The sequence below is a fragment of the Budorcas taxicolor genome, chromosome 2 (assembly GCF_023091745.1).
Source record: "Budorcas taxicolor isolate Tak-1 chromosome 2, Takin1.1, whole genome shotgun sequence".
Lineage (NCBI taxonomy): Eukaryota > Metazoa > Chordata > Mammalia > Artiodactyla > Bovidae > Budorcas > Budorcas taxicolor.
This window is the reverse complement of record NC_068911.1, coordinates 79,472,440-79,488,277: the sequence shown is the minus strand read 5'-3', so window position 1 is coordinate 79,488,277 and position 15,838 is coordinate 79,472,440. Positions and strand designations below refer to the sequence as shown.

The window sequence follows — 15,838 nt, the reverse complement described above, 5'->3', positions numbered from 1 at the left end:
TCATTGTCTTCTTTAATATTCTAAACAATTCTGTGAGATAGATATTATCATTATCCCCATTTTACAGATGAGAAAACTGAGCCTGAGAGAGGTAATTGGCCCAAGGACACAGAGCTAAAACGTGTTGGAATCAGGATTTGAATCCTGGCACTGAGACTCTAGACTCTTAAGCTCTTAACCTTAATATACCAAGAAAAACAGTCATCACTATTTACCACCTGGGTCCAGTAGATCTTTTAAAATTTCTTACACCTTTAAGTCAGTTTTTGAATAATTTATAGAAGTAAAAATAAAAGAATAGTAAAAAAAGTATATTTAGAAATGTTAATGATATTTAAACATAGCACATGCAGATTTTCGTTCTGCATTTTCCTGGTTTTGAAGGCATATGTACCTGAAATGGATAACATCATTTAAATGTAAATAGCTGTCCATCATCCATCATACACGAACCTACATGTTTTTAATAACGTCTCTTAAGAGGCCCTAGCTTATCTTTTCTTCTGGTTCTACTTGTGCTTGCAATACTTTGTGTGTGTGTATGTGTGTTAAAATATGCATGTAATAAAATTTACCATTTTAACCTTTGTTAGGCCTACAGTTCAGCGGCATTTAAGTACATTCACATTGTGCAATCATCACTACCATCCATCCCTAGAACTCTTTCATCTTCCCTGATGCAATAATTTTTAATTGTATAAGATAGTTTTTAAAGTAAGCTTATGGTTTTGCTGAAGCAGGGATAGCCATCATCTTTGCTCATAAAACATTCTTACTTTTAGATTTATGAACACCAGTTAGTTAGTCCAGTGGTTTTTTTTAAAATTTGTGTTCTTTCTTTTTACTCACCTTCGTGTACACATCAGCATTTGTCCACATTTGAACTATATCAACATCATAAATGATAACACAATATGTTACCTCTTGCAAAACAGGTTCTTGTTGTCAAAGTGTGTAAGGAGTCCTTTTTGTTGAATACTAACTAGATATTTCATATTTCCTTTTTGATCTTAGAAATTCATTGTCCAACTCATTGATTGTTTAAAAAATATTTTTTGAGGTAAAATTCACATAGCACAAAATTAACTTAAATTTTTTTTTAAGTTATTTCTTTTTTTAAATTAACGTATAGTTGATTGGTAATTTGTACCAGTTGGCTATACAGCAAAGTGACTCAGTTATACACATATATGCATTCTTATATTCTTTTCAAAATTATCCATTTTAAAGTGAACAGTTTAATATCATTTCAGTTCAGTTCAGTCGCTCAGTCATGTCCAACTCTTTGTGACCCCCATGAACCGCAGCACGCGAGGCCTCCCTGTCCCTCACCACCTCCCAGAGTCCCCCAAACTCTCCCAGCATCAGGGTCTTTTCAAATGAGTCAGCTCTTCGCATCCGGTGACCAGAGTATTGGGAGTTTCAGCTTCAACATCAGTCCTTCCAGTGAACACCCAGGACTGATTTCCTTTAGGATTGACTGGTTGGATCTCCTTGTAGTCCAAGGGACTCTCAAGAGTCTTCTCCAGCACCATGGGTCAAAAGCATCAGTTCTGCTCTCAGCTTTCTTTATAGTCCAACTCTCACATCCATACATGACCACTGGAAAAACCATAGCCTTGACTAGACGGACCTTTGTTGACAAAGTAATGTTTCTGCTTTTGAATATGCTATCTAGGTTGGTCATAACTTTCCTTCCAAGGAGTAAGCATCTTCTAATTTCATGGCTGCAGCCACCACCTGCAGTGATTTTGGAGCCCCAAAAAATAAAGTCTGACACTGTTTCCTCATCTATTTGCCCTGAACAGATGGGACCAGATGCCATGATCTTAGTTTTCTGCATGTTGAGCTTTAAGCCAACTTTTCACTCTCCACTTTCACTTTCATCAAGAGGCTCTTTAGTTCTTCTTCGCTTTCTGCCATAAGGGTGGTGTCATCTGCATATCTGAAGTTACTGATATTTCTCCGAGCAATCTTGATTCCAACTTGTGCTTCTTCCATCTAAGCATTTCACATGATGTACTCTGCATATAAGTTAAATAAGCAGGGTGACAATATACAGCCTTGATTTATACCTTTATTGATTTGGAACCAGTCTGTTGTTCCATGTCCAGTTCTAACTGTTGCTTCCTGACCTGCATATAGGTTTCTCAAGAGGCAGGTTAGGTGGTCTGGTATTCCCATCTCTTTCAGAATTTTCCACATTTTGTTGTGATCCACACAGTCAAAGGCTTTGCATAGTCTATAAAGCAGATACAGATGTTTTTCTGGAACTCTTGCTTTTCCGATGATCCAGTGGATGTTGCCAATTTGATCTCTGGTTCCTCTGCCTTTTCTAAAAGAAGCTTGAACATCTGGAAGTTCACAGTTCACGTATTGCTGAAGCCTGGATTGCAGAATTTTGAGCATTACTTTACTAGCATGTGAGATGAGTGCAATTGTGTGGTAGTTTGTGCATTCTTTGGCATTGCCTTTCTTTGGGATTGGAATGAAAACTGACCTTTTCCAATCATCTAGTAGATTCATAATGTTCAACTACTCTCTCTCTATATTAATAGTTCTGTAACATTTACATTCTTCTGAAGTAAAATCCCCTATTCACTAAGCAGTTTCTCCATTTTATTCCTTTCCCTAGCCCCTGGCAATACCAGTGTGCATTTTGTCTCTATAGATTTATATATTTTGGATATTTCATATAAATGGAATCATTCAATATATGACCTTTTACACATGACTTCTTTCAAAGAGCATGTTTTGGGATTCATCCACTCTGTAACATTTATCAATATTTAATACCTTTTTATAGTTGTATAACATTCCATATGTTCCATTGTATGTATATATAGAATTTGTTTATCTTTTCCTCCTTTTATGAACATTTGGGCTGTTTCCACCTTTTCGCTGTTCATGCATGTACATGTACTTGTTTTGAATATCCGTTTTCAGTTCTTTTGGATATATACCTGGGAGTAGAATTTCTGGGTCCTGTGGTAATTCTGTGTTGAACTTTTTGAAGAACTCCCAAGTGTTTCCAACACTCATTGGATTTTAAGTTTTAGAAAATATCTAGGATATTGTCAGTGGTGTGAGATGTTGTTTATATCAGGGTGATTTTACCTGAATGATTTTACCCTTCCAGGGGACATTTGGCAATGTCTGGAGACATTTTTTTTATTTTTTTTTAAGTAAAGTTGATTTGCAGTATTGTGTTAGTTTCAGGGGGATAGCAAAGTGATTCAAAGTTATATATACGCACACACACACACACATACATATATTAGGTTATTTTCCATTATATGTTATTACAAGATATTGAACATTGTTCACCATGTTATACAGCAAATCCTTGTTACTTATCTATTTTCTGAATAGTAGTTTGTACTGTTAATCCCATCCTCCTAGTTTATCCCTTCCTCACCCCCTTTCCCCTTTGGTGACTGTGTTTCTTTTCTATGTCTGTGAGTTTGTTTTTGTTTTGCATATAGATTTATTTGTATTATTTTTTAGATTCCACATATAAGTGATATAATTTTTATCCTCTCTGTCTGGCTTTGCTTAGTATGAAAATCTATAGGTCCGTCTATGTTGCTGCAAGTGGCAATGGTTCATTCTATTTTTTATGGCTGAGTAATGTTCCCGTGTGTGTGTGTGTGTGTGTGTGTGTGTGTGTGTGTGTGTGTGTGTGTGTGAAATATTCTTGAACCAGTCATCTGTTGATGGGCACTTGGGTTGCCTCCACGTCTTGACTTTTGTAAATAGTGCAGCTATAAACATTGGGATACATGTATCTTTTCTAATTGTCATCTTTTCCAGATATATGCCCAGGAGTGGGATTGCTAGATCATATGGTAGTTCTATTTTTAGTTTTTAAGGAAACCTCCATATTGTTTTTCATAATAGCTGCACCGGTTTATATCCCCGACAACAGGGCAGGAAGGTTCCCTTTTTTGGAGACAGTTGTGATTATCACAGCTGTACTTGCTATAGGATCTAGTGGGTAGAGGCCAGGGACACTGCTAAACATCCTGTAGTGCACAAGACAGCCCTCTACAGCAGAAAAGTTACTTGGTTCTGAATGTCAGAAGTGCCAAAGAAACCTTGGCTCGTGTCAGCTTTATTGTCATCACTAGAGTGCTGTTACTTTTTTTTTTTTAGCGTTCATCTCGTGATTCTCTAATAATTGTGAAACTTTTTCTCTGTCAGTTCCCTCTTTGCTGTTAGGGGAGGAATATGAGGGATTCTGAAGTTCAATGAAAGCTAACAAAAAAGACTACAAAGATGGTATCTCTAGTGTTTTGTGTCTTTTTGAAAGATGAAGCAGTGCTTTGGGCAGCACCATAAAAACTGAAAGATGATGCAGTGGCTATAATGTATTTCACTGTTGCATTATTTGGGGTAATCTTGCATTTTCTCCTTAGTTTAGTCTTCTTTGGCATAGTTTAGAATAATTGATTAGGACATGTCAGAGTAATTCCTGCTGCTGCTGCTAAGTCGCTTCAGTCATGTCCGACTCTGTGTGACCCCAGAGACGGCAGCCCACCAGGCTTCCCCGTCCCTGGGATTCTCCAGGCAAGAACACTGGAGTGGGTTGCCATTTCCTTCTCCAGTGCATGAAAGTGAAAAGTGAAAATGAAGTCGCTCAGTCATGTCCGACTCTTCGCGACCCCATTGACTGCAGCCTACCAGGCTCCTCCGTCCATGGGATTTGCCAGGCAAGAGTACTGGAGTGGGGTGCCATTGCCTTCTCCTAGAGTAATTCCTAGGATAATGAAATAACAAACTTTAAAGATATAGGGAAATTAACCACTAAGATTCCATAATATATTACAGATTTCTAATAATGTGCAGTGAACCTATATGGTAATTTTGTTCTATTTAAAAATGAATAAATCTTTGTTCTTTAAAACTCCTCTAGAAAGACTGAAAGTCATGAGATAGCAATCTTTACATATAATTAGAACAATGCAAAAAATTTTAGGATCAAAAAATTTGGATACAGAGGTAATCACTATGCTCTATAGCTCCCTTGGGTGGTATTTCATTCTGTACTCTCAGGAAATGATAATTAAAAATCAATTTTGATTTCTCTTTTGTTTTTAGAAATTTTGCTTGATATATTTCCCTCCTTAGTTCTCAAAATAATTATATCTTATTTAATTATTATTATTATTATTATATTTTTGTAGGAGAGAGAGAGAGCGGAAAAAAAGCCTTGGGAAAAATTATACCTGCCGATATTAACAAGAGCTTGAATTAAGAAATTTTTCAAACTCAGCAAATTGAAGCTTAATACCACAATAGCTGTAGCTACTGACCAGGTAAGAATTAAGAATGTATTTTACTTTTATTTATTCTTTCAGGATATTGTTATAACAATATTATGAAAATGTGTTACTTTTAACACAGATCAAAAGCCCAGATTTAAGAGCTCTTGAAAGTCACAAGTAGCCTTTTTGTTCTTGTCTGCTTTCTATAAACTTCTTAAAAGTAGTGTAATTTAGAACACTTAACAATATATTTCATTTCCAAATGTTGGTTTTTTATTAAACCTTATTATCTTATCTTAAATGTTTTATTTTGCTAAATATTTTTTTCTGTTTGCTGAGACATCTCATTTTGCTAAAAACACAAGTTTGACCTGCCAGATTTTCTTTCCCTCTGCTCCCCACTTAGCTCATGTATATTCACAGCATCTGGAGTCTGTGTAAAGTCATCAGAAACAACACAGGGGGAATAGATAAACTGAACACAGCTGGGAATTTACTTTGGCTTGGAATATATAAAATGTCTAAAATTTTTCCCCCCATTTGTTCTTTATTTTAGTAAGCTTGCACTGATCCAAAAGAATTTTTTTCTCTTGGAATAATATCTTGTAGAGGAATAAATGTCTTTTATATTTTAAGTACACAGGAGTTTATTTTGTTTTGTTTTCAGTCAACAGCCTTTAAAAAGTACTGTGTATGGAATGCCATATTTGAGTTATGGAATTTTAATGAGAATTTAATGGAGAATTTATTTGTAAATGTTGCTGTTAGGAGGGTTAGTTAATATTGTGAAGTGGAAATTTTGTTTAGACTATCAAGTTTTCTTATGTGCCTTTTCGTTTTTTAAAGAGAGTTTATCTATTATCAGTCTCACAAACTTGTGGAGTGAAGGATGCCAGACCCAAAACATATTATTTTGTTTATATAAAATTCAAAAACCCTGAGAAGGTATGCTGTTAGACCTTGGAATTCTGCCTTTGCAGGGGGTTGGAGACTAGGAAGGAGCATAAAAGAGTCTTAGGTGCTGGTAAGGTTCTCTTTCTTCATCTAGTTGGTGGTTATGGTGGTGTGTTCACTTTGTACAGATTCCATGGTTGTATCATTTGGGCACTTTTCTAAATTAGGATTTGAATGAAGTTTGCAGTATTAACAATGTTAAATATTCACAGGATTAAATTGTTAGCAATATTCAGCAAACATGATTAGGTAACAGTGTAATGATTATAAGTTAGTAGAGTTAGTAAAGCTGTTCTAACTAGTAAAACAACTTGGACAAGTGACAAAATTAATCTGTTAGTGTTTATTTAGTTTCAAATATAATTTGTAGTAATGCCATTTTCTAAAGCATACATGTAGGAAGAGGAGGAATTTTAAGGCATACTAGAAGTGACTTAGCAGCAGCAGCAGTTTTCAAGTAGAAAAAATTGCTTCATTATTATGTTTATTTAGTTGTACTAATATTAATTTTTATAATTTGATTACTCTTTTTTGTGCATTTGTGGCCATATTAGTACCCTTGCTATTTTTCCCTTTGATTTCTTCTGTGAAATTTTTGAGCTTATAAGAGTATCTTCTGTGGTTACTCCAGAAATGAAAAAAAATCAGATCGACATTTCAAAGTTAATCTTCTTTGTATTGATTTACTCTAAAATTGAGGCCAGAAGCCGAATTTCCTTAGTGAAAATGGTGTATATCTTCACAGTATCTGAAATAACGCATACTGTGTGGATTCTAGAACACTATCCTAATGCACTTAATGTTTACTTTATAATATTTTGTTTAGTATAATGAGTGCGTTTTAAAGCCTTTGATGCTAATTCAGAGATCCATAATCTGCTCACAATGTCTTTCACATGTAGTTTTGATGATAACTGACAAGCTGTAAGTTAATTAGCACAGAACTTACTAATGAGGATGTTAAAATTTAATTTAAAAGTGAGGATTTTTATTTGTACACTCTGGACAAATTGAAGGAAATTCAATCATACAAATGATAAGCATTTCAGGCACTTTTTCCTCATTCAGGTACTTTATTAGATAACAATAAGAAAATATAATTAACTTAATGATAGCAAAGTTTTGAAAGTATGCTAAGATTGCTTGTCTTTAGAACTAGGGAAAACCCAAAACCAAAGCAGTAAAATAAGGTCTGTTAATTAGCATGGAAGACAGCTTCTTGAATTAATATGTGGTGTTAATTAACAGGAAGTCTGATGTTGTGTTGTAATTACCACCAATATTTTTGACATACTGAGTGACTGAAGGTGAATTACATAGATAGCAATTGAGTAAACACTTTTGTGCTTAGGATCGTTTTTCTTTGTTTCTGTTTTCTAGAAATATGGACAGACTTCTTAGACTTGGAGGAGGTATGCCTGGACTGGGCCAGGTTAGTATATGGACTAACTATTTTTTTGTGTGTTAAATACAAGCCTTTCACTAGTTATCCAAACAGAAAGAAATCACTCCCAAGAAATTCTCCTCACAGATAACCTTATGGTAAGAAGCGTCCCTTACTGCTGGTTGTTGTGTACCAACACTAGATAACTTGTGAGAATATGTTCTATTAATTTAATTTTCTCCTAGGAATAAGAATTTTCTCTGCTTTGATTTAAACTTTTGAGATATGCAAGATAATCAAACTTGCCTTTTGGTGAAACAAAGAGAGACTCATAATATGGTATTTCTGGGTTTACAATGTAGACTTTAAAAGTAACACATGAAAAAGTAAACCGTGCATACTATTGGCAAATCCGGAAAAGCCATAGAATATCTGTATGGACAACCTTAACACTGATAAATTCCTTCCAGTAATTATGATACATGGATGAATAAGTAATACCTCTTTTTCCTTTAAGTTTGATATATATGATTTCTTTCATATTCTTATTAAAATTAAATTAATTTTCAGTTATTTTTAATATTATCATTTATCTTGTTCTGCACAGTTGAGGCAAATGGCCTCCAGATAGATTTCTGTCTTAGGGTATTCTGTCTGCTTTCAGCTGAAGAAGAAATTTCTGCCATTTTTGAATTCTTCAGTGATTGTCTTCCCAATCTTCCAGTCACAAAAAAGATGATTATGTGAGACTTTTATGTAATATATTATTTTATGTTGACATTTTGGGAGTATTTTTCTAACCCACCTTTAGAACCCTTTTAGTGATCAGCTTTCCTGTATTTCCATATGACTATCAATGACTTTGTCTTCCTTTATTCATAGTAGTCTAATATTTTGTGTGGGAAGTAGTTGTGTTTGAGATTTCATGAAATTTTCAGTGTTTCTTAGGCACTTTTACAAGAATTCTGTATTAGGTCCGTTGTGCTTGATGACTAATAAACCTTTTCCTTTTAGGATGTTGAAGGCATTTTATGATTCTGTATTGTACCCTTGCATAGACCATTTGTTAGTTTTGACTGTTTCTCATGTTCCTTTTCTGTAAGCATGTTTCTTTATGATTCTTCATTTTTCTAAAATCTTTGTAATACGTTTGCTTAAGAGGTCTAAATTTCTCTGAACTTGGCCCCTAAAGCTGCTTTCATACTTTTGCACACATTATAGATTGCTTCTAGAATTTTCTGATTCACTCTAAAATCAGCAGTAATATTGTTTAGGTATAAAAAGTGTCAAAAGTGAACTGAGGTGGTGTATAGATACTTCACATTTACCTGCAAATTACAGGTCAAGGTATTACCTTACTGGAATTCTTAAGAGAAGTTGCTTCAAATTTAAATACCAAAATAACTTTTCCCTTACGTAGTAGATACAGTAAATTATATATCCATGCCAGAAATCCATGCCTGGAAATTGCTGGACATGAAATGATGGTTTGATTGACTACAAATTGATTGACATCATACCTCAGTGACCACTGCAAACCTTTGCATTGAGCGGAAAACCAAGTGTTGGTTCAGTAACCTGGCCTTGGTTTTGGATAATTTCATCGGCACGTGTTCCTCCTTAATTTGTATTCTTATTTGAACTTAAAAATATGTTGTCTGAGAGTCTGTTACTTCATGTGTTTCATTTTTCTGATTAGATGACAGACTTTCAAAAGAATGATATATGGGGTTCTTATTTCTGTGATAACCTTGTTTATCAAATACTAGGTGTTCAATAATTATATTTTTTCTTAAAATTTTATTATGCTCTTGTTCTAACCTAAGTTGACAAACAGATATGATGTTACTTCTGTAAAATGAAAAGTTGTGTATTATTTTGTAATAAGGAGTAAAAAAGTTAAGTGTATTGTTTATTAAAAAGTTTTTTTGGCTGTGCATCCGTGGCACACAGGATCTTAGTTCTCTGACCAGGGATCAAACCTATGCCTCTGCAGTGGAAGGAGGGTGTCTTAACCACTGGAGTGCCAGGGAAAGTCCCAAGTGTATTATTTAGTTTCAATTAAAAAGTCAAAGATCTTTGGGTTGATAAATAGCTATTTCCATTTGATAATGTGTAGCAGCCAATAAAAGTAGAAAAGGAGATAGAAGTTGTTTTATCCCTCCAAAAATAAGTGGGAAATGTTACCATCTTACCATATAATGGAAAAGTCAGAATTTCTTCATAAATAGGGGCAGATTACTTGCTGTTAACTTTTCGATGGCCCTTTTAAAACATTGAAATTGTAGCAGAATAAAGTTTTCCATCCATCCTACTGACTCAGCTTTCTTTGACTAGAAATGACATTTCTCTTTTCCATGGCTAATCCTTTCACTTATTCTCTGATCACATCCTGTCTTGAAACTTTACTCATCTCCACTGACCTTTTTCTCTGTTACAGATATTTAAATGTCCTATATCCCCCCCAAACTTCCTGCATCCTGCCATTAAACGTTTCGTTTCCAGAATTCCTGTAATAATAACTGAGACACATATCCTGCCTCCTTACTTCCATTGACTGATGAGATTATATTCTGGCCTCCTCCATTACTGAACTAGAATTGTTCAGATTGTCAGGTCTCTTGGCTCACTGTTAGTTTTCTTTCACTGTTTTAATATATCACATTGTTCACAGTGTCTTTCTTGAATCTTTCTTCCATTAGCTTTTTCCTGTTACTTCTTCCTAGTTCTTCATCATGGTATGCATACCCTATAAGATGACTTAAAGTTTTTTTTTTTAATATTACATTTTTACATGTTATTATTTGAACAGTAGCAGGCTAAAATCATTAAATCTGTCCATAATACCCTACTTCAGTATAACTTATCAGTAGTGAAGCAAAAACAGATGTTTTATTAGAACTATTACAGTTTGTAAATGAATAGCTTTTTGTTTCAAATATGTTTTTATTTACTTTGCTACAGTGCTTATGAACTTGAAATTACTGAAAGATATGAGATAATTATATTAAAAGCATTTATTGCTCTCATTAGACTGCTTGATTTTCTTTATAACTATCCCAACTTAGGTCTTGGCAACTAAGCCATTTCCAAAAGCAGTCAAGACTAAACCCAAGAGATGGGCCTAGCCAAAGCATAGTCAGCAGTCTCTAAAAGTTTCTTTTAAAATAATTTAATAATACTTATTTTATTTATTTATATTTTGGCCTTGGCATGTGACTTACAGATCTTAGTTCTCTGATGGTGGATTGAACTTGTGTTTCCTGAAGTGGAAGCTCAGAGTCCTAACCACTGGACCACCAGGGAATTCCATCCACAAGTTTAGGGACTTCCCTTCTGATCTAGTGGCTAAGACTGCACTCCCAATGCAGGGTGCCTGGGTTCAATCCCTGGTCAGGAAACTAGATCCCACATGCCTCAGCTAAGTGTTCATGCCACAACTGAAAGATTCTGCATGCCACAGCTGACACCTGGTGCAGTCCAATAAATACATATTAAATTTAAATAGAAGTTTTAGTTTAAGTCTCTTGGTCAATTTTAACTTTAGAAGAGTTGAGATAAGCTTAAAAGTGAATGAAACTGCAGTAAAATGTCTTTGGCATTATCTTGTATTTGAATTCTTTAGACCAGTGTTTTGACTTTTTTAATATGTTGGTTGTTATGCTATAGGGAATACCAAAGTATACAAGAATATCATTATTTAGGGACCTAACAATCTAGTAGACATACAGCAGTTATGTTTTAAGGGCCTGGCACTACTTTGAATTAGCAAATGTTAGTCCTGGAGAAGGCAGTGGCACCCCACTCCAGTACTCTTGCCTGGAAAATCCCATGGATGGAGGAGCCTGGTAGGCTGCAGTCCATAAGGTCGCTAAGAGTCAGACACGACTGAGCGATTTCACTTTCACTTTTCACTTTCATGCATTGGAGAAGGAAATGGCAACCCACTCTAGTATTCTTGCCTGGAGACTCCCAGGGACAGAGGAGCCTGGTGGGCTGCCGTCTGTGGGGTCGCACAGAGTCGGACACGACTGAGTGACTTAGCAGCAGCAGCAGCAGCAGCAGCAGTGCTTTTTATAAATAATGTGATTTTTATAGGATATGATATTTAATTTTTTATGCAAAAAGGGAAAGTGAGACTGAATTGAGGAAATGATGCTTGAACTAAATTTTGGATTATAACCCAGACAAACTGAGAAAAGCCAGGAGAATATGTGATATGAGGGGAAATAATGGAAAAAGAAGCTGGTAAGGGAGTTTGGAATAGATTAGATATAGGCATTCAGCAGGTATTGAATGCCATTCTTAGTGCTTTTTACTTTTTCTCCAATTGTTGTACTTTGATGAAGACTTTTTATTTTTTTATCAGAGTTGTAAGATAATTCTACCTGTGTTTTTGAAAAGTAATTCTAGTGGTAGTTTGGAGAATAGGTAGGAGGAAAGAGTTTAAAGGTAAAGTCATCAATTATATGAAATATTTTTGACTTTTAACCTTCTAGGAACATAGTAGGATTATGCCTTTCCATCATTTTTGAACTTAGCCTGCTTGTGGTTTTGCTTTGGCCAGTGGAATTTGGCTTGGAAATTGACAGGTCACTTTTAGACAGAAACTTTAAGAATCAGTGTGTGATTTGCCTGCCCTGGTAACCCAGGAAGTGGAATCTCTCTGAATGGAATCTCTCTGAGAGAGAGCAACATAACAACCTATAAGTCAGAAATCCTATGATCTTTGTGTGAAATTCCTGAATTTTTTTAGTCTCTAGTTTTTAAGAAACATGATATAGGCCAAACTAAACACAAACTAAACACATATGTTTTACCTGTAAGTTACCAGATTGTATCTTTCTAACACTGACTTCAGTAACTTCTGATGCAAAAATAAGGGAAAATACTATAGGGGGGGTGGTCAGAAAAAGCTTTCTGAAAGTGATGAGATGTAAGCTACATTTTGAAGGGTTATTCCAGGTGATTAGACTTAAAAAAAAAAAAAGCTTCACAAATTGAATATGATCTGTTTTATTTGTTACAACTCCCAAATCCACAGTGTATGGATTTTGTATTTAAAACCAATAACTATTTTTTGGTTTCTGTTGAGTGTTAAAGTAGGAATGTTCTTTCAATTATTTATCTTACAGGTTTTAATGTAACATTTTATAGAAGGGATTAATATAATATAGTAATGGGGGAAATGACTGGAATAAATGCAGAAGTAACACCATTTTCATGAATGATGAGTTTCAGTATCACATGCCAGTTCTCTCCAGTTAATCATAAATTCAGTGCAGTTCCAATAAAAATACCAACCAGAATTTTCATGGAATTAGAAAACTGATTATAAAATTTATATAGGAGAAAAAAAAAAACCCCAAGAATAGCAAAGAGATTCTTAGAAAGGAAAAAGAAATTTTGTTTTACCAAATATCAAAATATATTTTAATGCTGTGTGATTCAAGTAGTGTTTTATTGGTATAGAGATAGGTGGTGGTATTGTTCAGTCACCAAGTTATGTCAGATTCTTTGCAACTCCGTGGACTGTAGCACGCCAGTCTTCCCTGTCCCTCACCATCTCCTGGAGTTTGCCCAAGATAGAGATAGGTAGATTGGTATAATCAAATAGAAAGTCCAGAAATAGACTCATGTATATATGGAAACTTGATTTATAGTAGAGATGGTATTAAAAATAAGTGGGGAAGAGAGGCCTGTTCATTAAATGATGCTGAAGCAGGTGGCTTTCTTTATGGGAAGGAAAACTAATACTAAATTCCTACCTAATTCTGAACACAAAAATCTATAGCAAATGGATTAAAGATCTACCTATGAAAATTAAACTTTATAATTTTGGAAGACACACCTATTAGGATAGTTATTATCCAGAAAATGTAGCAAATATTGGTGAGCGTATAGAGAAACCCTTGTGCGTTGCTGGTAGGAATGTAAAATTGTGTGACCTCTGTGGAAAATGGTATGGTGGGTCCTCAAAAAATTAAATAGAATTATATGATCCAGCAATTCCATATGTGGGTATATAACCCAAATAATTGAAATTAGGGGCTCAAATAGATATTTGTACAGCCGCTTTATAGCAGCAGAATTTGTAATAGCCAAAAGGTAGAAGCAGCTTGTATTTATTGATGGCTTAGTGGATAAACAAAATGTGGTATATTAATACTGTGGATTATTATTCAACCTAAAAAGTGCTGACACATGCCTCAACATGGGTGAACTTTGAAGACATTATTCTGAATGGAATTAACCAGTCACAAAAGGACGAATATTTTATGATCTTGGTTAAATGAGTTACTAATCTGATTCATAGAGACAAAAAGTAGGATGGTGGTCGCCAGGAGTCGGGGGTTGTAGTGGAATGAAGAGTTGGTGTTTAATGGTACAGAGTTTCAGGTTGGGAAGACGAAAGTTCTGTAGACGGTGGTGATGATTGTACTGCTGCTGCTGCTGCTAAGTCACTTCAGTCGTCTACGACTCTGTGTGACCCCATAGACGGCAGCCCACGAGGCTCCCCCATCCCCGGGATTCTCCAGGCAAGAACACTGGAGTGGGTTGCCATTTCCTTCTCCAGTGCATGAAAGTGAAAAGTGAAAGTGAAGCCGCTCAGTCGTGTCCGACTCTTAGCGACCCCATGGACTGGAGCCCACCAGGCTTCTCTGTCCATGGAATTTTCCGGGCAAGAGTACTGGAGTGGGGTGCCATTGCCTTCCCACAACAGTGTGAATGTATTAATGCCCTGAAATTGTGCACTTAACAGTGGTTAAAATGGTAAATTTTATGTTATGAAAATGAAACAAGTTTTAGATTAATTTTTTTTAAACAAACACTTGTTGTCAAGTGTTAATGAAGACTTAGGAAGCAACAATTCTCATAGAAGCCTTTTTCCTTAGGGTTGGTCTGGGTGTGACAGTTTGGATTATTGAAAAATTACAAAGTACGTAACTGTCAAAATGCGTTATGATGGAATATTATATAGCAGTTAAAGTGAACTAGGTTCTATATCTCAGTATGCATAATACAAACATATTAAGAGAAAATTTCGGGAAAGCATTAATGCTAATTCTTAAAACAGAATAACTTTTTTTAAAGGTAAAAGTATTACAAGTTCTAAAGCATCTCTGTCCAATAGAACTTTATGCTGTGAAGGAAATGTTCTGTATGTGCTAATACAATAGCTATTAGCCATATGTGGCTTTTATCAAAGACTTCACGGGTGGCACTAGCGATAAAGAACCGCCTGCTAATGCAAGAGATGTAAGAGTTGCAGGTTCGATCCCTGGGTTGGGAAGATCCCCTGGAGGAGGGCATGGCAACCCACTCCAGTATTCTTACTTAGAGAATTCCATGGATAGAGGAGCCTGGCAGGCTATGGTCCCCAGGGTTGCAAAGAGCAGACACGACTGAAGTGGCTTAGCATGCACACACGGCTGTTATTAAGTCTTTGAAATGTGACTGGAACAACTGAATTTTTAATTTTACTGATTTTTAATTCCCTTACATTCCACAGCTGCATGTTGAGTCCACGATATGTACCAGTATGACTTGAAGAACTGAGTTTTTAATTCTACTTAAATTTGAGTAATCATGTGTAGCTTGTAGCTTAGTGGCTACCATGTTGTATACCACAGGTCTGAATAACCCACATCAAGTTCATGAGAAGGGAGGGAGACAAAAGGAATTTCTACTTCATAAGTAGTGTTCTCTCTTTTTAATAAGAACAACAATAAAGAAAAAGAACAGCTCAGTGAATAACATTAAATAACATTTTCCTTTAGTTAAACTTCTTTTAAAAGCTGCCAAGTAAAACAAAATCAGAAATTCATTTTAATTTTATTTTCATGCCTTACTTAGATGTTCCATATTCTCTCTTAATCTTGGAGTTGAAGAGGGTAACACTTTAGATCTTGCCAGAGACAAGATCATGTAGGGCCTTGTAGGAAATTCTCTTCCAAGTGACTTGGGAAGTTGTTAGAGGTGTCTAAGCACAGGAGTTTTGCTCATCATACTTCCATTTTTAAAGAACCGGGATACTCTTGGAGATGAGACTTAAGGCAGGAATGAAAGCAGAGACAAGAAGCTACTATACTGTATTGAAATAAATTACAGATTATGATGTTTTATTTTTATTGTATATCTACTAGAGAGATTCTAGTGTGGCTTCAGCCAACGTAGATTAATGTGTACAGTTGATGTTTACACCTGTTTTCACATTTGAAACAAAACTTTT

At 35.3% G+C, this 15,838-nt stretch overlaps 1 protein-coding gene across 1 annotated transcript in view; it reads left to right on the top strand.

Moving 5' to 3' along the window:
• PSMD14 (proteasome 26S subunit, non-ATPase 14) overlaps window positions 1–15,838 on the top strand; it is a 104,136-nt gene that overhangs the window by 3,626 nt on the left and 84,672 nt on the right. Inside the window, exons 2-3 of the mRNA XM_052662012.1 lie at window positions 5,187–5,318; window positions 7,602–7,653. Of these exons, the coding sequence (XP_052517972.1) occupies window positions 7,606–7,653 (48 nt within the window). The 5' untranslated portion in view covers window positions 5,187–5,318; window positions 7,602–7,605. The remainder of the gene's footprint in view (window positions 1–5,186; window positions 5,319–7,601; window positions 7,654–15,838) is intronic.